Consider the following 21,067-nt stretch of genomic DNA (forward strand, 5'->3'; position numbering starts at 1 on the left):
CTGTTCAACCAGGATGTCCCTAAGAAGTCTATTAGCATGAGCTATTGCCACTGTTTGACTGGTGTACTTGCCACAGTGCTCTAAAAACAGACACCACATACTTCCCTCCCTCCTGTGACAGGATAGAGGCCTTCAGAAACAGTGGCATATTGCATACAAATGGACATCTTCTTTGACGACAGTCCTCACCTGCCTTCTGACACTCCTGACCAATTCCTAGCACCTTTTCCCGTGTATTCACGCTAAACACCATAAAGATCCTTAATTATGTTCTTGGACCTGTGGTTTTTCTAACTCAGAAATTCTTATAAAAGCACATATTTATATTTAAACAATTCATGGTCTAAAATATTTTATTAGTTAAGAACCTAGTCCTATAAAAGTCTTGCGTGAAAAAAAATGGTGAAACAGGGAAACTCTTTAATGACTTGAACCCACCACCTTCACAGTTTAGATGATTGGTTTTACCAAGGTCTGAGTGCCCAGACTTCAGTGTTTATCTTCAAACTGTAAGATCTTAGACCTATCTTGTTTAAGGACTGAAGAGCAACAGCTATAGGTTAGGAGGTCACTAAGCTAGGGCAGGGCTCCAGTTCTCAGGTTCTGCAGCCAGGACACCTAATTATGTAAATAGTGGAAACCAATGACCTGGCCTAGAACAACTGGGGTTCCTGTGTTGTTTCCCAGGCCTGGGGTACTGCCTGCCAGTAGAGTTACCTGTAGTCCCACCCTGTCCCTCAGGAAAGAAGGAAGCCAGGCAAGACAGCAGAGGCCCAGGGCAGGGGAGTGTAAGGGCCAATTTAATGAAACTACAAACTGGGACTTGGCCACAGTTCACAGTGATAGGAGGCCATGCAGTGGTAGTGAGACCAGGAGAGGGACAGCAGCAGGATACAGCGTCCACATGGGCATATTCACAGACCATTCAGGAAATGGAAAGGTTTGGGCTTACACCCTGGGCACGACTCATGTCCCTAGGACATCCCCACCACTTGTGACTTCTTCCTGGTCTCCAGCCCAGTGCCACAGCTGTCCCTAATGAAGTGTTCCAATATTGAAGCAAGTCAACTATAGCGAAAAGGCTGGGACTTACTCCAGTGACAATGAACCTACAAGGAGGTTCTTCTGGTCTTCTGTCAACAACCAACCAGGCAGAAGTTGCACCCATACACCACACAGACACAGAAGTTGACAGGACAGGCTCATGGGCATTCATTCCTTCTGGCCCCAGAAAATATAGGGGTTCACAGATGTGTGGCCAGAAAGGAGGTCTGTACACTGACTGATTCAAAGAAGCTAGATAAGAACAGGGCAAACTTTTCTTGGCTACCAGGGCTTTAACTTGCCCAGCATTCTCTTTGCCTTATACCAGGCAGCTCTTAGGTACCTCCTGGACAGTGGGTAGAAGTCCTGGGTTTCCATACCTGAGAGTTCTGAGGTCCAGGGTGGGCAGTCATTTCTTTTTTACCCATGCTGGTACCCCAGACAACATACCACACAAAAACCCAGGCCTTAAGACCCTGTCATCAGGCTTGGGTCCACTTAATCCTACATGATACCCTGACCTCTTCCAAAAGGTCAGGAACAACTGTTGTTTCAGGCACAACACTCACTGTCAGCCCTCATCTGGGACCCGTTGATGTTCTCTGGGTGTTCTTGGCCCCAGGAAGAGTTAAGGGCCAAACTGGACCTTATACAGAAAAGGAGGAATGAGGACCCCATTAAGAGACCCTCTCCAGCTTATCTTCTGGATTGCAAATGCCCAAGCAACACACAGATTATTGCCACCCCCATGTCACCCACTGGCCCTTGGCCTAAATCCAACAGAATGTTTGCTGGAAGAGTCGGATGCTCAGGGAAGGGCAAGGGGAGGACAGGATTTCCAGGGTACAGTAGCAAAACTTCCAACCCTAAATGGGGGGTTGGGGAGTAGTGACCACTGAGCACAGGGAACAAAGCACATGGGGCCAGACTGATAGGTGGGGAGTCCAAGTCTGGCACCGTTAGCACAGGCGCTTGTATGTGTAGATGTAGGCTTTGCAGCTGGGACACGTGTGCGTCACATCCTTGAAGTCATTGATGAGGCAGGGGATCAAGCAGCAGCCAAGATCACACCTGCATTGAAGACAGAGATAGGCTGAGGCCTGAGAAGAGTGAGGCAGCATACAGAGCCCCAGCAGCACCACCATGTGTCTGTGCCCACACCTACCCCATGAAGCAGCAGAAGAAACCCAGCACAAAGTTCATCAGGCCAATCTCGTAGGAGATCTTGGTGGTGATGGCCTGCTGGCAGTGGGGACACACTGTCTGTACAGGTGCACCTTCAAAGATCTCTCCCTGCAGCACTGTCACCGTAGTGGCTGCCCCTGATGGAACCAAGACCGTGGCCGTGTGGCCCCCAGGGCCAGGGTAGGGCCCTGGTGGGTAGGGTCCTGGTGGGTAATAGCCCATTGGTGGGTGAGGGCCTGGAGGAGGGTAGAAACCTGTAACAACACACAGAAAGGTCACTGGCTGGCTAAGAGAGAACACAGACAATAGCTTCTTGCTATCTTCCCCAAGAGGACCAAAGTGTCAGCAGGAACAGGCCTTGCCACTGAGGCCGTGGCTCAAGGTAAGCATTTGTAATGACCCATGTGATCCCTACCACATTGCGACCAAGACTGTTCTTCCATGTTTTCAAGGATGAGGGCTTCAGCAAGAGGGAAGGTATCATTCCTCTTCAACCCAACCCCAGATATTATAGGCACCAGATGAATGTAGCCCAGAGGGTACTGGTGAACAAAGCTCTAGGTCTCCATTGGGGGCTTGTGTCCTTAACAGGGACAAGCCCCACCACACCACAGCCCTTAGCGTGAACCTTCCCTCAGTGGATGGCAAGTTCTCCTTGCCACCATTTTCATTTCATACAGCTTGACATAAGTGAATTTGGGGCAGCAGCTGCCTTAATGCTTCCTTCAGTTCTCAGCTCACCTGTAGGCATGTAGGTGCCATCTGCATTCATGTGGGGGGGCACAAAGCCAGGCTGAGGCATTGGATGACCAGGTGGCTCATAGGGTGGGGGGGCAACTTCAGCAGAGGGCAGTGGCATGCCTGATGGCGGCTGCACCACTGCTGGGGAGGTGCGGCCTGGACAGAGAGGGACAGAAAGGTGGGTCAGCTAATCTCTACACACAGGCTGGGCACAGGGTGACCCTAAAGCAGGATTTGAAAAGCTTCAATTATACTTGGAATACAGAGAGCTGTGACAGAGGCAGAGGTCAAGAAAGACCCTCAAGACAAGACAATCCATCCCATCTAGGGACCTTACCCAGGCCTCTAACCAGGGTAATTTAACATCCTTACCTGGGGTAGGTGGGGCTCCACTTTTTTCTTCCAGTAGTGGGGCTGTAGGGCCTCCCGGATAAGGAGGGGGTGGCTCATTAGACATCTTGGCTGCTGATACACCTGGACCTGGAGGAAAAAATTCAGCTCCTTGCTTCCATGCAAGGCCAATATACTAGGTTGTGACCATCTTCAAATGCTACCTTTTCCTGTCCTCAAAAGGAAATCTCAGTGTGTGGAAGATCAGGGTTGGTGGTTAGATCCATTACCCTTGGCAGCATCAGTGACCACTGAGCTCCTTCTGACACTTGGGATACTCTATCTCTGGTGGGGACAACCCACCAGAGCTACCATCCTTTATACTTTTCTTTGGAAGCTGGAGGGTAAGGACAGCTCTGGTGACAAGCCCAGCAACCCTGTTTGGGAGTCTAACCTGGCCACTACTCAGGGAAGCTTGGTACCCAGTCTTCTAACTCTTAACCATGGAGGGGTGTACTTCTACCACAGGCTATAGCATGGTTTGGAAAGCTGTCTGGATTTCTTACCTCAGATTTCTGATGCACAGAGAACAGGTGCAGGTGAGAGTATTTCAGCTGCTTGCTGAACAGGGATCTAGGAGGCTGTTTCAGGGAAAGAGAAAGCAACACCTTTAACCACAGGCTTCCAGGTGAACTACTCCCCATGCCTGTTCACAGCTTAAGCATGCCACTCTCCAGGTGGGCACAGCTGCTGAATCCTCTATGTACCCACCACTCTCCATCAATGCCTACAGATCCAGTTCCCATGCAAAAGGAGTCAGCTCTGTGATGGTGGCACTAGCTTGTCTCCTTAGGCATAAAAAGGAAAGGAGTTGTCAAAGTCAACACTCAGATACACTCAGGTCGTATTTCACTCTATTTAACATAAAAGACTAACCATTAGCAGTATTCTGAAGTAAGGACTTCTTTTTGCTAATTGAAAAGCAGTAACAAATAGAAAAACTCCAGCACTGTAGTATAGTCAGTAAAAATAACATTTCTAGCAAAGCCTAGAGTCCTTACAGTAAGTCCAAATACAGAGAGAGGTACCAAGTCTACCAAGGGTAAGGGATCCTGGGGTTCATGATTCTTTTCATCCCTCTACTCACAAACCTCACTTTTTTTCCCCTTTAAAAAAGAATCCCATTGTATACTCCAAACTAGTCCACCTCTCCATCCTCTTGCCTTAGCCTACCATGTGCTAAGATTATAGGCATACACCTGGACACCTTGCTTCCTAAGTTCAACAAATCAGGGGTAAGGGCAGAGGGATCACATCCAAGCTTTGGGTTCAATGTGTGGTGGTCTGAATAGGAATGGTCCCCATAGTCTTTTGTTTGAATGATGGCCCATAGGGAGTGGTACCATTAGGAATTGTGACCTTGTATGAGGAAGTGTGTCACTGTGGAAGAGTTGCCATGGTCATGGTGTCTCTTCACAGCAATAAAATCCTAACAAAACCCCAAAGCAAAATTTAATATGACAGTTTGAGAAAATCCATTCATGACCAATGCAACCTAACATCTCCATGCCCTTCGGCAGGAAGTTATTCAGGCAACTGAGTACAGGGCTCTGCCTGCACCCCACTACAGCTACAGTCCATCTTTCCACAGCAGGCCCATAGCTGAGGCTTCCAGGAACAGGTCATAGTTCTAGCCCCATTCACTGCTCCAGGTTGTAGGGCCACTCTTCTACAAAGCCATCCTGATGTCTCACAGCGCCAACCTATAGATAATGTTATGTGCATTTTATTCAGCTGCTTTGGGGGCTGCTTGTTCCAAGTAGCAATCGTGGAATGGAGACCTGTTGGGCATCCCAGCAGTACAGCCCTGCCTGGCTTCCCCCCTCACCCTGTATGAAGCTCTACCAGGGTTGCATACTCTACCTTTGCTTGGCCACACCCACCCACCAGACTGAGCTCTTGCTTCACTGAAGAGCTTCCAGATGGGGGTTTTCACAGGAACAAGGACAGAACTGACATTTTGAGATGCCTACTGAAATTACTAAAGAGCCATGAAATCAAGCAAAAGCTTTACTCCCCCACCCCCATCCCAGGCCATATGGAATATGACTCAGCTCCAAGGAAAAAAAACTCTTACAGTCAGCAAAGCACCAGAACTCCATTTCGCCCTCCCTTAGAGGAGAAAGGATTGGCCTTGTATCAGGCAAACAGAATGACCAACAAAGAGATCTGGAGTCAGACAAACCTGGCCTCAAGCCCAGGGCCTTGGTATGTCCTGTATGAGAAACCCCCTCCCCAGGAACCCAATTTCTAGTACATTCCATGGGGAGGGGTCTAGGGGTTCATAATGTTCTGCAGTTACATCACGGTGACTGTCAACAAATTAAAAGCACCAAACATAATAGTGGGAAATCATTCTTAAAAATAAACTGTTAGGCAACTTTATGTATTACAGAAACTAAGATGACTAGGAAAATAATCTTATGGGACTCTTGTCATATATGCAATCCATTCTTCACCAAAACATTGTTATGTAGCATACTGCCGTACTTTGAAAAGAACACATTCTAAGATAGGACCCTGAAGGATAGTACTGCCTGGTATGATGGCTAATCTTGTCAACCGGGCATACCTGAGAAGGAAGAACCTCAAATGAATAGCTTCTGCAAGATTGGCCAGCAGCATGTCTGTGGGGCATTTTCTTCATTGCTAATTGATGTAGGAGTCACCAGCCCACTGTGGGCAGTAATAACCCTCGGCACTTGGGCCTGGACTATCTATGTAAGAAAAGCAGCTGTGAGTCTGGCAGCAAGCCAGTAAGTAGTAGGGTTTTTGTTTGCTTTTTGGTTTTTCAAGACAGAGTTTCTCTGTGTAGCCTTGGCTGTCCTGGACTCCCTTTGTAGACCAGGCTGGCCTTGAACTCACAGAGATCCACCTGCCTGTGCCTCCCCAAGTTCTATTGTACTTGGTTAAGTAGTGTTTTTGTTTGTTTGTTTTTTGTATTTTTATGTTTCTCTCCTTGAACTCCTGTCCTGGCTTCCACTGGCAGTGATAGACTATAAGCTGTAAACTAAAACAAATCCCTTCCTCTCCAAGCTGTTTTTGGTCATGGTGTTTACAACAACCACAGATACTTGGGATGGAAAGAGAGAAAGAGATGAAGGCTGGACTTCTGGTGTGCTAAGTTCAGATGCTCTCCTCTGGGTTTCTTGTTTCCCAGAGAGGAGTTCCAAGCACAAGGCCTCAGAACCTGAGAACTACCCCTGGCATTCTGCTTGGCTTTCGGCTATTCATTATGCAGTGAAACTTATCTAAGGCCAAACTGGAGCCTGGCAGTTTGCCTGCTGATACAAGGCCCCTTACAGGGGTAACAGCAGGGTACATATCTCCTGGCTAGTACATGTTACAGGCCACAGTTGTAAGGTCTGAGGGCAAACTTAATTCTGGTTGAAACTGTCCTAACACTGTAACGGGTACCAGCAAACTCCATGGTCTTTTTTGTCCCCCAGAGTTCCAGGAGGAATACCACCAAGTCCCAATGCAGCAAAGCCCAGGAGAGAAAAGGGGAATTTTGAATCTTGAGACCCAGTGGGGCAACCATCCTGGCACAAGTTCTCACAGGACTGAAGAAAAGAAATGAGGGGATGAGGCAAGGGTGACAGGACAAGGCTCAGACAGACTTTCTGACATGACTTTTTCCAGGTTTACCAGACCAATGAATGGTTCTCCAAATGTTTCATCCTGTGGACTTCTTTACACCTGATTATTAAGAACTTCAAATACACTATCTCTCAATACCATATTAGAAATATCTCTTAAATACTTTATAAAATAAGGAATTTTAAAAATTAGTTGGCCAGGCAGTGGTGACACACACCTTTGATCCAGGTAGAGGCAAGTGGATCTTTGAGTTCAAGGCCAGCCTGGTCTACAGAGCTAATTCCAGGACACCCAGAGCTACACAGAGAAGTTTGTCTTAGAAAACAAACAAAAATTAGTTCAAGGCTAAGGGTGTAACTCAGGGAGAGGCCAATTTCCTTATATACCCAAGATCCTAGGGTTAGTCTCTACAAGTAAATGAATACATACATATACATCCATACATATGTATGTATGCTGGCAGTGGCAGATTAAGTTTCCAAAATTCTAATTAATACCAACAGATCAAATTTTAAAAGTGGCAACAAATTAATTACAAATTTTCCTGGGAATGGCTCAGCATTTGGGAGGCTAAAGCACAAAGGTTACTGTAAGCTTGAAACAAACTAAGCTACAGAGTGAGACAAGGCCTCAGAAATCCAAAGCAGGGGTCAAAGAGATGGCTCAGCAGTTAAGAGCACTAGTTCTTATAGAGGACCCAGATTCAGTTCTCAACATCCACATAGCCCACAACCATCCAGTTGAGGAGAACCCAAAGCCCTCTTCTGAATGCCACAGGCACCAGGCACATATGTGACTGACTCTGACTCTCTCTCAAACACTCATACACATAAATAAATTTTTTATAAATCCAAACCAGTGGGGTATGAATATGGGTCAAGAGGTGAAAATGTGTGCTATGCAAGTCTAGGAACCTGAGTTTGATCCTTGGAACCCACAAAAGGTGAAGAACCAACTCCACAAAGTTGTCTACTCACCTCTATACAAGTGCTGTAATACACACAACACCGTCACACATAAAACAAATGCAAAAAGTTACTAGCAACATATAAAGAGACAAAAATTGTTTCTCAGCAGGGAATGCTGGCACATGCCTGTAATCCCAGCACTCGGGAAGGCAGAGGCAGGTGGATCTCTGTGAGTTTGAGGCCAGTCCTGGTCTACAAAGCAAGTCCAGGACAGCCAAGGCTACATAGAGAAACCCTGCCTTGAAAAACCAAATAAATAAATAAAATGGAAATTTAAAAATTAAAAAGTTTCCCTATATTATGGAATTACTTTGTTCATATTCAAAACAGTATCTGTTTGTGCTGGTAATTCTTTGGGGAAGCTGAGGAACATGAAGAGGGAACCTAGGGTCTCTTGACCTGCACTTTGCCACTAATACTCCCAGCAACTTCATTTTTTAAAAAAAGTATGTCTGTTTATCTGTTTTCTAATATGTGTTTATGGGTGCCTTTAGAGCTCAAGAGTGTCAGTATCTTGAGCTGCACTTAAAAGCATTTGTGAGCTACTTGAGGTGGGTGCTAGGATCTGAACTCTAGTCCTCATGATTGAGCAGCAAGCACTTTTAACTGCTGAGCTATCCCTCCAGCTCTCAGTCAGTTGTTTTTCTGGGCATGAGGGGGGAAAAAAGCAGCTTTAAACCATAACTTGAGAAACTGTAACTGTGTATACGCTTTACTTCCAGACAGCCATCAATACTGAGGTTTTCTTGCAGGCCTCACACTTTATACACAATGTTGAAAAGCTATGTACTTACTTACATACTAAGAACTAATAAAACTGTGCTTGCTTTGACAGCACATATACTAAAATTCAAGTGATATACAGATAGCAGCCCCCTGCACAGGATGACATGTAAATTCAAGTAACTTCTGTAGTTTTTTTTTTCTTGTTACTATAAAACTCTTTATCAGTATGTTTAGTTTAATAACCATTTTCTTATGAGGAGGCTTTGTATAAAGCTAGTGGAAAAGGTTTTACCATACTTGTTTTGGTAAGTTCTTAATGGTTTAATGTTTTTTTTTAAATTTTAGTGTTTGTGTGCACATGCCATGGTATCTGTGGAGGTCTAAGAACAACTCTTCAGAGTCAACTGTCTCAATCCCCCTTATGTAGGTTCTAGAACAGAACTCGGGTAATCAGGTTTACATGGTAAGCATCTTTAACCACAGAGCTATCTCACTGGCCAGGCACTAACTTTTGACAAAAACCTATCTTTAAATGGGCAGTGGTGGCACATGCTTTTAATCTCAGCACTGTGGAAGCAAAAGCAGGCAGATCTCTGAGTTTGAGGCCAGCATGGTCTACGGCAAGTTGCAGGACAGCCAAGGCTACACAAAGAAACCCTGTCTTGAAAAAAAATCAAACCAAACCAAACCAAACCAACCAACTAGTTAAACAAAAACCCAAATCTATCTTTAAAAATAAAAAAGAATAAAGTTAATTTTTATTACCTTTATGTGCTATGTAGTGGTAAAGACAGGTGCAGGTCAGGTCAGGTTAGTGCCCTGTCTTGATCCAACTCAGACTCTAGTGCTTCTTGCTTTCATCCTGATTCTGAGCCATCCATGCAAATGCTTGTACAATGCAAAGTCAAGGTAACTAACGTTGTCTTTGCTCTACTACTAAGGTAGTCAGACCTCCAGCAGGAGACCCTAAGAAACCCTCCCGCAGGCTGCAGACACCACACCACTAGACTGAATGCACTACTAGGTGCCTAAAGGCAGGGTCAACTCTCCACTCCAGAGAGACTTAGAGTCAGGTTTCTCTAGGGAAAGGAAAGCCTCTTGTTGTTCTATCTGGATTGCACCCCAGGGAGGCATCTGCTGCTGTGCAAGCTTTTTAAATTAAGCAAGCAGTTGGGACAAGGACTCTACATCAACCTCACATGCCTATGATTTTCTGGCTGCAACATCAGAGCCTTGGTTTACTCATTTGCCTTCCTCTCAGAATTGAAGAAAGGTTACTAAAGGGTGTGCAAAATGCCCTCTGCTGGAGGACAGGGGTTGGCCCACAAGAACATGGAATAAAAACAGTATGTTACAACATGAGCTCCCAGTGGTGGTGGCAGTGGTGCATGCCTTCAATCCCAGTGCGCAGGAGGCGGAGGCAGAGGCAGCCTGGACTACAAAGTGAGTTCCAGGACAGACAGGACTATATAGAAGCCCTGTCTCAGAAGCAAAACAAACAAATTAAACAAACAAAAAAACCCTGTTACTTTATTACTCAACAGTGATCAATGCCTCTCTCCTGAAGTTATCTGATCCCTGATCATGGTGCCTGTGGCCATCTACAATGACCTCATTCAGAGACATTCCAGCAAGACCTCAGTCTGAGAAGCTCAGCTCTGTAATGTCCCTTACCAAAACAGCAGAGATCACAGCCTCTGTGAGAAACCTCTAGATTGCTCTCCTGGTAAGACTTGCCTGGAACTCCCCAAGTCAGCAATACCTTTGGGAAGGCATTGTACTCTGGATCCAGCGGCATGGAAGCAGGGTACACCTGCTGTGGAGCTGCATTCCCAGGATCAGCTGACTTCTACTACCCTGTCCCAGAGGTTTAGTCCCCTGTGGCAGTCTTGGCTTAAGACACCAGCTGGCCTCAGATGGACTCCTCTGCCTCTGGGAGCAGATCTCTGGCATCTGGCCAGTGGCCAGGCATTCTTCCCCACCCAGAGTCTCCCATTTGCTAAACACAGCAGGAGGCCATCCAGTGATGGGTCATTACAACCAGTGGGCTCTAGGACCCTTACTGCTTGTTTACTAGCCCCTGGGCAACATCATATTGCTGATTTCCCAAATACCCCAAGGGTAGATTTTAGCAATAGGTTTCTGTGGTGGCCATGTGAAGGAAGGCCATGTGGGTGAGATGAGATCCAGATGGCTGGTGATCCCTCTTGGAATAACCAGCCACCTGAGCTCATGTCACAGTTGAGTCAGCACTCATTCCAAGAACTACTCAGTGGTCCCATTAAAAACAAAATAAAAACCAGAGGAATCAGTGTCCTGGAGTCTATACCCATCCCTGTTTAAAGCCCAGTAAGAAGGCTTGGAGGAGACAGAGTCCAGTAAAAAAGTGCAGCGGGCTAAGCAGAGGAATAGGAGAGGACAGCAGCCTTGAGGTTTGCAGGGTGACCCAGCTATAGGGTTGCTGCTAAGCTCCAAACCTTAGATCCTGAGACACAGCAGGGCAGGGAAGATAGTCCTAGACCTTCTGAGGCTCAGGCTTTTGGGATCCCTGCACCTCACCACTTGATTTTTTACTCTGAAGACACTAGCAGGACTGGGATATATGTAGCTCAATGGTAAAGCATTTGTTTAACAGCCATGAGGCCATGGTTCAATTCCTTGAACTGAAAAGAAAAACTCAGGAAAGTCAGAGCTACATCGTGAGATCCTGTATTGAAAACAACAACAAAATATGTAAAATAAAAAGAAAAGAAACAAGCAAAAAGCCAAGTAGCAGTGGGAGCAGAGCCCCCTTCCTTTCTTGACCATCAATGACATACTAAGAACAGATCTTCCTGGCACTCTAGTATCATGATAATGGCTGAGGCCCTAGACAAATTCCTTTATCTCTGACTTCTTTTGGAAAATGATGTCCTTGTGAGGTGGAAGTAAACTCTTCATGCTGGGCAAAACAGGCTTCATGGAGGTGACAGGTACTAGTTATTTCAGAAGATGCTTTTAAGCGAACTACTATGGAAAAAAACATCCATTCCTAGTGAAATCAAGGCTATGATTATGTCACATTGAAAATAATAGTGACAGATTGTGAAGAATGACAGCCTCATAAAGTAGGTGGCTCAGACAGTTAGCTGCACCCAAAGCCATCATTCCTGTGTTTTGCCTTCTGTTATGAAACCAGTGGATTAACTAAGACACTCCAACCCTAATTACAGTTCTACGAGCATCTGATTAAGCTCTGGCCAAAGTTGGCCTTAGTGCCTGCATGGGGAAGCACTGAGGGAAGTTAGCTTGATCTAAATCACAGACACTTTTCTCCTTCTTGCTAGCTGGCCATAGGACATAGTTACTATAGTACAGCAGCCTTGGAGAGATGTACCAAGGATGGCCATGGGACTCCAGCCACCTCTAACTCTTCCACATGATAGAAATATACTTGTTTTAGTCAATTACTGGTAAACAACTTCCAAATATTAGGAAAAAAACACTAGCATTAAAAGTTAGTGTTCCTGAGGTCAGATGTGGTGGTGCATACCTTTAATCCCAGGGCTCAGGAGGCAAAGGCAGGTGGATCTCTTGAGTTTGAAGCCAGCCTGGTCTACAAAGCAGAGTCCAGGACAGCCAGAGAAGAAACCCTGTCTCCAAAAAAAAAAAAAAAAGAAAAAAATTATATATATATATATTTGAGCCTAAAAGTATATGTCTTTCCAGGAGATGAACTATTAAAACACACCCATTATCTTTCCAGTTAAATGGGTTTCTCCAGGTGACTAAATATAGCCTGTTAGTCTAGCAAGCTGGGGCAAATGTTCTTGTTTAAAAACAAACCCCAGACCTACCTCCTGACTGCACACAACCATGGAAGAATAATCATCTATGCTGGATGCAAACTTTCCAGTATGGCTGCTTTAAGGTCACTACACACTAAGCTCAATAAATAAGCCTAATAAATTCAGTGGTTATCCAGAATAAACTTTGGTAGAATCGGTTTGTTGCTGAGACCACAGAAGCAGGTAGACATTACTTATTTTATGTCTCCCCAAGGGAATAGATTTTAGCAACAGAAGCTATCATGGGCCTCTATGTTGAGATCTTCTCTCAAAAAATAAAAAATAAAAAAATTAAGTCTCTCTCTCTCTCTCTCACACACACACACACACACACATATACACACAAGGGCAGGGGATGTAGTTTAGTATAGATCACTATGTAAAAAAGGGGGGGAACAAATACAGACAACTAGTGGCCCTAAAATGAGGCCACACAATTCTAGTGCTCACTTCAGTGTGACCACCTGATTGCAGAGAATGATGCATAGGGAATACTGATGGAGCATTAACCATGTCAACATAGATGCCCAGCATGGGGAAAGATAAGAAAGGCTCAAACTGAACACACGTGCACCCCCTATGAGTGACCCTTGTAGGGACAGTACATCAATATCTCAAGCCCTCCCCATCTTCTTCTCACCAAGCTCTGCACAAATCTGCAGCTAATTCAGGCACTTATTAGTGTGTAACCAGGCTAGAATTCCTACAGCTGCCCAGAGACAATATGCTAAGGAAAAAAGACAGAGAAAGCCAGGCATGGTGCTCCATACCCTAATCCCAGCACTCAGGAGGCAGAGGCAGGTATAACTGTTAAGACCAGCCTAATCCACATAGAGAGATTCAGTCTCAAAAGAAAGAAGGGGAAGGAGAAGTGTCCTTCACAAAGAGAACCCTAGGGAAAGATGAACTTTTCTATGACTGTGCTAGGAGGACAACTGTGCTCCCACCTGAAACCTGAGACTGGCTGAATCAGCATTGGGTAGACAGTGAAATTCTGTGGTCCATTTCCACCCACTCTCTCTGGAGGCAAACCAAGAGGGGCAATAACTCCACTGCTGGCGCTGACTATCTCTGGCTTGTAGCTATGAGGGCACAAGTATAACATGAGAAAAAGGAAGTAAAAAAGAGAAGAGAAGCCCAATCAAGATAGGACCAGCAGCTCCAAACTTACAAGCAGGCACTATGTCTAGGCCATGATGAGGACAATAACTGTGCATTGATATCCTAATGATCTCTTGTCCGTGCTCTTCGCAAACTCCTTTCCCTTCCTGTGACATCAAAGTGGTGGCCACAACAGAGCAGGTTAATGGTACTTTTCTGGAGGAAAGATGTGCTTCCTGTACATTCTTTTTGATTTAAAAAAAATCATTTAATTTTAAGGTAGTTATCTTAGAGATAGAATAGACACAGACAGGAGCAGCAATTCCCACAAGCAAAGATATCTATATGTATTATCTTGATGTTCAGCCAAAAGAATGGCTAACTCCACCTGATTCAAGTACAAAGTAACTGCATTCACACTTAAAAATGACACCTATCTACTTTTAACCAATATGGAAAAATAGTATGGACAAGGAACTGAGTACAAGTAATTAAGAACACGGAAATCCTCCTTCAGTGGTGTTCTCTGGGTAGTGAGATCTTAGATTTGTTTGTATACAAATACAAATGCAGAAGCCTTTTATTTATGTGTCGTTTCTAGTTTTTCTATGATGAACACCAGGTCCTTGAATGATTCCTTCTTCAAATTGCTCAAAACTGTTAAATGTTATTTCTAAATCCAGAACAGTGCCTCAGACTATGACTGAATTCTGGAGCAACAGGGGTTTCTGATAACTCTCTCTCTGATTCTAATCTTCCTATGTCTCCGTAGGTCTGGTACAGTGACTCCTACCTCTCTTCTGGATCACAGCCCAAGGCTTTGAGCAAACTGTCAAGTTTACTAGGTCTTGCATGGAGAGGCAGCAAGTCACCTGATGGAGGAGGGCAGGCAAGTAAATCCCCAAAGGACACATGATACACTAAAGAGTGATGAAGTTACCCAGCCTGAGGCTGATGATGGTTGGTTCTTAGCCAAGAACACAGCCTGGGCTCCACCATGGTCCTGTGCCCTGCTCTCTGAGCTGTTTCTGTATATTCTGCTGCTGGCATAAAACATTATGGAAGTTCACACAGGAGAGGAAACGGGGAGCAAAGGGTGGAAAAGGAGCTACAGCTGCAGGCACAACCAAAGATAAACAAGCTGTCAGCACCTGTTCTAAGGCAGGCCATGGTGACTGAAAACTAATTTTAGAAATACCACAAGCCTAAAGACCCATCTCTTAAGCCACCAAAATGGAACCCTGGGGAAAAAAAACCTCCTGATATCTGCCTGCAGTAAGCTTACACAAATGGACATAGTTAAACTATGTAGTTACGACAATCATAGCCACCAGGTGCAAGCTTTTTGTTTATAAGATTTTTATTTTTTGTATATGCCATGTGTGTTCTGGTGCCTGCAGAGGCCAGAGGTGGGCATCAGATCTCCTGAAAGAGGAGTTACAGATGGTTTTGTGCCACTGGAAACTAAACAACCTCTGGGCTCCATTCTTTCATATAGCTCAGAGTTGCCATATATGCTTTGTGCTTCCCCACCAAACTTTCTCTACAGCAATGAGGTGACATCATCTTTATGATACTGAGCTCTCATGCAACAGGTCACTCCTATTATTCTGCAGAAAGTTCTGCTTGGGCGAAGATGATAAGCTGCAGAGGTGTGTTTTTGATAGTACTGGGCACTCTACAAAAGTCACAGCAATTAGTAAAAGGAAAGAAAATACCACAAAACACAGCAGACCTGGGCAAGACCTCAACAACTCTTTAATGCTACTGTCAACTGCTTTTTCAAGAGCAATTTAAAAGAAACAGGACCCTATGTTGGCATATATTTTTAATACCAGCACTAGAGATTAAATTGTGAGTTTAAGGCCATCCTGATTCACTTTCCCAGGCCAGCCAGGGGTACAGAGTGAGACACTGTCCAAAAAACAAACAAACAAAAACAGCAGACATTAAGAAGTGACCCCAAAACCTGAGGAAAATGTGCCTACTTCAGGGTCACAGTGAAATCTTTCTTTCTTTTTTGAGACAGGGTTTCTCTGTGTAGCCCCAGATGTCCTGGACTCACTTTTTTGAAGCCAGGGTGGCTTCAAACTCACAGAAATATGCCTGCCTCTGCCTCCCAAGTGCTCTGATTAAAGGGGTGAGCCACTATGTCTGGCTTCACTATGGAGTCTGTCTTATCAATAGCCTTCCCCGTGGATCCATGCTGATGTCAGCAAAAGCACCAGGAAAAAGTGGGAATCAAAGTGCTACAGGAGTGGAAGACAACTAGAATTTTATATGCATTATATAACACAGTATACAGAAGTTGAACCAAATTCTTATTACCTGAAGTTGACATGGGACCCTGGGATGTTCACTCCTATCAGCTGGCATGGGAGAACTCTGGATTTTCTCTTTGGAAAAAAGGGGAATGTGTGTCAAGTTTGGAGCTGTCACTGGCATGTGTAGGTATCTCCCTGACTCAGATATCTCAAGTGTCTGGCTAGAAAATCATCAGAGATAACTAAATCTGAAGTTTCAACTAACATTCATTTGGGTGTCAAATACTTATTACGCACCCAAGGGCAGGAGCCATGTGAACTCCTAGAGACTGAAGGAGAGAGAAAAAGAGCAGCAGGTTGGGGGTGGGCTGAGGAGGGATGCTGCTATTCTGGCTGCTAGAACAGACACAGGACTCAGCTGTCCTGACAAGCGCCCCAAACACCTGCTGCAGCCCTCTCAGTCCTCTCCTGTCACTCTCCAAAATGTTCAAAGCACCATCGTTGCCCAGCATGGTGGCACAAGTGCATAATCTCAGTATTTGGAAGGTGGAGCCAGGATGACCAGAAGTTCAAGGCCAGTCTCAGCTACATAGAATGTTTGAGAACCGCCTGGGCTATATAAGACCCTGTTGCAAAATCAAACAACAATAACACTGCACCAAACTTTTTTTTTTTTTGTTCTGCCTCTGTCTCCCTGAATGCTCGGATTACAGGTGTGTGATACCTTGCCCAGTGCACCTGAGTGTGTGTGGGTCTTATGCTCCCAACAAAGAGCTACACCAGTGAAATCCATCCTCTGCACTTAAGTTTACATGGAGTTCATGGTACCTAGAACAAAATGGTGGTGAAGTCTCCCTACCTAGCCCCTGGCTTTTCCAATGAAAACAGAGCCGAAAAGAGAGTGGGAAACAAAATGACATGTCTCCACATTTCTCAAAACTCACAAGCTAGTCAAGGACTTTACAGGGCAGTTTGACCTTATGAGGTCTTTGCTCTACTAACTGTGCTCTACTAACTGACTTTAGAACTGATCCAATGACTATACTTGAGAATTGAACTCTTCATTCAAAACTATATTTCGAAGGAAGAATGCATACGCCATGCTCCTGTGCCTTCAGAACTGATAAGCTCATAGGAAGACAAGACTAACTGTAAGTCACGAAGTACCTGATTTTATTCAACCAATAAATACTAAGTGTCTGCCATGAGTCAGATTTTTTTCTAGGCAGTCAAGGTGGGAGACACTTCTCTTAACAGATTGGAAAGAGGAAGCTATAAACACAGAAACAGAAACAATGGTACAGTGATGGAGGAACAAGAATTAGGGAAGAAGTCCTACAGAGCTTAAGTCTACATAGAAAAGGCTTCACTGAACATGGAACATTTCAGCACAGGCAAAGGTGAATTACAAGCAGTATGGGAAGAAGGTCCATGTAAGAAGCTACATGGAAAAGCCTCCTGAGCAAACTGATGAGAGGGGATCCTAGGAGAGCTTCCACACTGAGGGCAGGGCAGTAGTCAGGACAGCATTTGGACTATAACCTCTTTTATACCAAATAATTTAGAAAATGGGGGTGGGGTTGGGTTAGGTTGTCCCAGTTTCCCTTTGCATTGTGTGGTATACCATTATCAAATAGGTGGCTGCTAGAGGGAAGAAACCTACAGTACTTGGGTACCTCTGGCAATGCTAAGTACAGTTCCTTTTTGGTCAGTTTGAAGCCACAGAGAACTGGTCATAGTGTGGCTAATCTCCAGGCCAATCATGCATATGTGGAAGCTGAGCTTGACTATACCAAGGGCCAAAAATTGAGGCCTGACACTTAAGAGATTCAGAACTCCCAGGAAATCTGAGACCTGAGTAGTGATCATTTGAGGTCTTCCCTCAACAGGGCAGGGTTATTCAGGTCTGAATTTGGGCCAGTTTTACCTAGTGAATCCATCATTAGTCAAGTTTCCTTTTCTAAGTGACTTATTCAAGAGTCAAGACCCTTAACTCCTTAATTCAGACAATTCACTGCACCCCTAAGAGTAATTACTCAATTCACAGTCCCAGTTCTCACGGACCTATAGACCCACCTGGGAACCTGGGGCACCCTTTGGAAGAATTTACAAAATATGCAAGAGCAGCAAGTGGCTCTAGTCACCAGAGAGATCTGTGGGCTAGGGGCCTGCAGGATGGCAGGCAGTGAGTTCCTGGCCCAGGGCATTAGTCACTCCCAGCAGAAGTTCAAACATTGTGCCCAAGAGCCCAGACTTGGGGGATAGTCTCATGACAGCTCATAAAATGTGTACTACAGCTTGACTGCCATTCCTGGGCAGAATCTCCCCACCCAGAAGGGTTATTTCTGTTTGTCACACCCTAGTCATCAAACCAGATGGGTGAAGGGGGTTCCAAACACGTTTTTTTTTTTTTTTTTTTCAAAACTACAGTTTATTTATTTATGAATATGTGTGAGCTCATGTACCATGGTATGCCTGTGGAAGTCAGAGGACAACTTAAGGGAGCTGGTTCTTTCTGTTATGTCTGTTGTGAAGATTAAAGTCGGAAAGTCAAATGCCTTTATCTGCTCAGCATCTTGTCAGCTGCTAATTGTTTTTTTTTTTTAATTTTTATGTGTATGGGATTTTGCCTGCATGTACATCTGTGCACTGCATTCATTCAGTGCCTGAGGAGGCAAGAAGAGGGTGTAGGATCCCATGGAACTGGAGTTACCATAGGTGCTAGGAATTGAATGAAGGCTCTGGAAAAGCAGCCAGTGCTCTTAACTGCAGAGCCATTTCCCCAACTCTGAAAATTTAAAGTATTTCCTTCAAACTTTGACCAGAACTTCTAATTCTGTGAAAAACCAATAACCAGTCTCTCTCATCTGATGGCCACGGTTTGAAAGAAAAGGTCTAGGTTCAGGTTCAGCCCTATGTCCCAAACCTGCTTCTGTCCACTACAGCCCTACCCACTGTACTTTGCACATCTCTGAACATACCTGCTGAATACATGAGTCCATGAGCTTTGGGATTAACCTCCGTGGACTCTCTATACTGTCTCTAATCAGTGGAACCAGGAAAGCTCCCACTTCTGTATTCCTTCTTCCCTTTAACCCCTGTTATCTTAGGATGTGAAGGCCTGCTTTGTCATTATTTGGAAACTCTTGCTGCTTTCTCTGCTAGAACTATAGGCTACCTCCTAGACCAGTGGTTCTCAACCTTACTAATGCTACCTACCTTTTAATACCTCATGTTGTGGTGAGCCCCCAACCATAAACTTATTTTTGTTGCTACTTCGTAACTGTAATTTTGCTACATTGTAGTGATATCTTCAAAAATTCTGGAATTTTGGTTTCTTTAAAAAACACAGAAATGTTGTAAGAAAGTGTTTTTGTTTTAATCCCAGGAGTGGGGATTTGGGAGTGATTTGCCTCCTGCTCTAGCAGAGGTATGTTTTTGCCAGCTGCAGACAAGTTCTGCAATTGTGGGTATATAAATGCTAGGGTCCCAAAAGGTGAGGTTGGTTGTTATTGGTTGTGGTTTTTCAGTAGTCATGCTCAAAGAAGAAACAAGAAAAAATTAAATTCAAGAATGTCTCTCTTTCCCCCCCTTCTCTATTCTTCTTTCTCTCTTATCTAATGATAGGGGGTGAAACTAGGGGATAAAGGGTGGGAAAAAAGAAGAACCCACAAAGTAGCAAAGACCAGCTACAAGCAAAGAAAAAACAAGAAGAAAGAAATCAGATCCCAAGATCTTTCTCTCTCTTTTCTCTATCCTTCTTTCTCTCCTATCTAGTGATAGGGGTGAAATAGGGAGGGGATTAAAGAACCCACAAAGTAGCAAAGACAAGCTACAAATCATAATGTATATATGTGTGTTTTCTGATTGTCTTATATGACCCCTGTGAAAGGGTCATTTGACACCCAAAGGGTTGTGACCCATATATATTGAGACCACTGTCTTAGACAGATGACAGGTAAGAGTCAGCCAAAGAGCAACAATAAATACACAAAGGGCACTGTATTGAAATCTTATTCTACTTCCTCAACTTGTAAGGCTATTGTACTTAAGTCACTGAACCATAACAACTGCTCACCAAGTAGTAAGAGGTTAGAATTCTTCTCAAACTCAAATAACCCTTGAATCTCACTACCAACTTTCACTTGTACTTCTAGAAGCAAAATCCCAGACACAACATCCAACTGGATCTGAGTTTAGATTAAATTAACATTTACTGAGTATGTGGCTTTTCAGGCATATTCAGAGGTTTAGCTGAACCCCTCTGACACCTTGTAGTCAAGAACTGGGTGATGGTGGCACACTCCTTTAATCCCAGAAACCAGGAGGCAGAGGTAGGCAGACCTCCGAGTTCAAGACCAGCCTGGTCTACAGAACCAGTCCCATCCAGGACAGCCCAGGCTACACAGAGAAACCCTGTTTCAAAAAACAAAAACAAAAACAAAAATAAACAAACAGGAGGAGGAGAAGACAAGCCATATCACCCAGTGGACAGGCTAACCAGGAATTCTCAGCACACATCAGGAGTATAGAACAAGAAGTATTTTCTATAATGAAAATGTTCTACAAACAACTGCTTTAAAGGGAAACCAGCATCCCCTGTCCATCTTCTGGGTCCAAGCAATCAATCATTCCACCTCAGCCTTGACTTGACTCCATCTCCTGGGCTCAAGCAACCAATCCTTCCACCTGCTTAAAAGTAGCTGAGAATACAGGGGTGCGCCACCAGGCTGTTTGTTAAGACTCCTTTGTGTTATGCAGCTTAATGTTCTTTCTTTTGTCTCTCATGAATGAATCCTAATCTTTTCAGCACTTAGAGCAGACACAGGTCTTCATCTGGTCTGGGTAGGGAAATGCTTGTCATAAAGCTTCAGAGTAACAAAGAGGGACTCTTCAGGGTGGTCTGCCTTCTCCAAGTCTAGGAAATACTTGTCCCAGAATCCAATTATCACCAGACTTAAAAAAGAGGCATCAGGTAGGCCCAAGGAGCCACAGGCTCAGGACTGTGTGAGTGGGTGGTCGTGGAAGGGTAGGAAGCTCTGAGGCAGGGCCTGAGGCCAGCTTGCTGTTTCCTCTGCAGTGGTATACTACCACGAATCCTCTCCTACAAGACACTGTTTGGGAGAATCCTAGGTGGAGATCTTTGGTGGGCTCCCAGAAATGGGTCTATTTCTATTTTGTACAATCTACTAAGTTCCCTCATAGGACACCTCCAGCCACT

General features: G+C 44.6%; 1 protein-coding gene and 1 pseudogene across 5 annotated transcripts in view; one reads left to right on the top strand and one right to left on the bottom strand.

The window, feature by feature from the left end:
• Positions 1–335: 335 nt before the first annotated feature.
• The window catches only part of Cdip1 (cell death inducing p53 target 1), a 31,758-nt gene continuing 11,026 nt past the window's right edge, over positions 336–21,067 (bottom strand). For 3 of the 5 annotated variants that reach the window (XM_060364092.1, XM_021632408.2, XM_021632407.2), the window contains exons 2-6: positions 3,867–3,941; positions 3,343–3,450; positions 2,971–3,126; positions 2,210–2,483; positions 336–2,115 (exon numbers count right to left, since the gene is read on the bottom strand). In XM_060364092.1, coding sequence (XP_060220075.1) covers positions 2,004–2,115; positions 2,210–2,483; positions 2,971–3,126; positions 3,343–3,427 — 627 coding nt within the window. In that variant the 5' untranslated portion in view covers positions 3,428–3,450; positions 3,867–3,941 and the 3' untranslated portion in view covers positions 336–2,003. Of the gene's footprint in view, positions 2,116–2,209; positions 2,484–2,970; positions 3,127–3,342; positions 3,451–3,866; positions 3,942–9,419; positions 9,543–12,186; positions 12,290–15,910; positions 15,935–21,067 lie in introns of those variants that run through there. The other 2 variants (XM_021632409.2, XM_060364093.1) reach the window with 2 other exon arrangements.
• Positions 8,748–8,848, top strand: LOC132646559 (U6 spliceosomal RNA; annotated as a pseudogene).

Source organism: Meriones unguiculatus, chromosome 11 (assembly GCF_030254825.1).
Source record: "Meriones unguiculatus strain TT.TT164.6M chromosome 11, Bangor_MerUng_6.1, whole genome shotgun sequence".
NCBI classification, from domain to species: domain Eukaryota; kingdom Metazoa; phylum Chordata; class Mammalia; order Rodentia; family Muridae; genus Meriones; species Meriones unguiculatus.